At 45.5% G+C, this 1,499-nt stretch overlaps 1 protein-coding gene across 1 annotated transcript; it reads left to right on the top strand.

Annotated features, from left to right (window-relative positions):
• The first annotated feature begins 275 nt into the window (after nucleotides 1-275).
• On the top strand, nucleotides 276-1,214 carry LOC149138552 (uncharacterized). Its single transcript, XM_089450390.1, has one exon. It carries the CDS (start codon nucleotides 276-278, stop codon nucleotides 1,212-1,214), a length of 939 nt encoding a protein of 312 aa, XP_089306516.1.
• The last annotated feature ends 285 nt before the right edge of the window (nucleotides 1,215-1,499 follow it).

Raw genomic sequence — 1,499 nt, 5'->3', positions numbered from 1 at the left:
AAGTAGTGATCAAAGATGGGACAGACACTCTAAGATGGGGACATAGAATCAAAGGTATGTTGACAATAGCAGAAAGATACCATCTAAAAGCAGGATACAACAGACATCCAGAAACAAAAAAAGGGGAAAGCATATGGAAAACAAAAACATGGTCGAAGGTAGCATTCTTTACTTGGATCCTGAGCCACAGGAGAGCACTAACATGGGACCAATTGAGGAAAAAAGGAACGCAAGGCCCATTGAGATGTGCCCTCTGCAGAGAATAGGAAGAGACCATGGAGCATTTAACCAACACCTGCAAAGTTAGCGTAAACCTGTGGAAACAACATCAACAAATATTTGAAATTAGTGACAGAGATATAAACAACATGAAAACAACGATAGAGAACTGGAGAAAAAAACCTTACCAGAACACGATCCTGAACAGGGCATGGAGACTCTTGATAGGATTTGTTCTGTGGAATATCTGGAAAGAGCGAAACCACCTGATTTTCAAGGAGGAAGGTAGAGCAAAAACAGAGATATGGAACCAAATCATACAAAATATCAGAGAGACCATTCTTACAGAGAGGTGGTACGAGGAGGATTGGAAAACTGACCCAACAGAAACAAGAATAATGATACGCCTGAAACTAAAGCCAAGTATGACGCACAAGACAGTAAGGATACACCAAAAAAACGAGGTGGAGGTGGCCAATCACTACAGAAATCCTCAACAGGGGTTTATTAAGTTGAATTTTGATGGGGCTACGAAAAGGAACCCAGGCGAGGCAGGGACTGGTGGAGTATTCAAAGACGACAGGGGAAGGACTCTTAGAATCTATGCGATGGACTGCGGTAATGCTACAAACAATGAAGTAGAGCTCCATGCACTGAAAAAAGGGTTGGAAATTGCCATAAGGGAGGAATACCAAAATCTACAGGTTGAAGGAGACTCGAAAATGGTAGTTGATATAGTCAAACAGCTACAGCAAGGAACCCAAGCAGAGAAAATCAGTCGTAGCTGGAGAACTGCCTGGCTGGTGCAGGAGATTAGAAAACTTATAAGACAGGTAGACTACATCCTTCCCACCCATGTGAGAAGGAAAGGCAATGAACCAGCAGACAACCTGGCAAACTGGGGGTGCAGGCATGGTGGAAGAACTCTAGATGCAAGCGAGGCAGAGCTAGTCCAGATGGAGGAGATGGCAAACTTAGTGCAACTCCTCGCATAAGACGAAGGAGGAGAGAGGAACCCCAAATCAGGGAACATCATAGGAAATATAGAGAGACCGGGGAGACGCGACCAGGAAGGGGGAGGAAGAGGACAGGTGGGGGAAAGGACAGATGCGGAGAATGAAGTGAGTAGACAGGTAATCTGGTAGGTGACGGAGCAGGGCAGAGAAGGTACAACTCTCGAGAGTACAAGGGCGGTGACAAAAGAGAACGACAGAGAGGAGGGAAGGGCAGCGAGTAGGGGGGTGGGCAAAAGAATGATAACAAGTGGCAGGACAAGGACA

This window comes from Pinus tabuliformis, chromosome X (genome assembly GCF_031772625.1).
Source record: "Pinus tabuliformis cultivar Carrire ecotype Pingquan chromosome X, CPIR1, whole genome shotgun sequence".
In the NCBI taxonomy this organism is placed as follows: domain Eukaryota; kingdom Viridiplantae; phylum Streptophyta; class Pinopsida; order Pinales; family Pinaceae; genus Pinus; species Pinus tabuliformis.
This window is presented reverse-complemented; position numbering and strand designations above follow the sequence as displayed.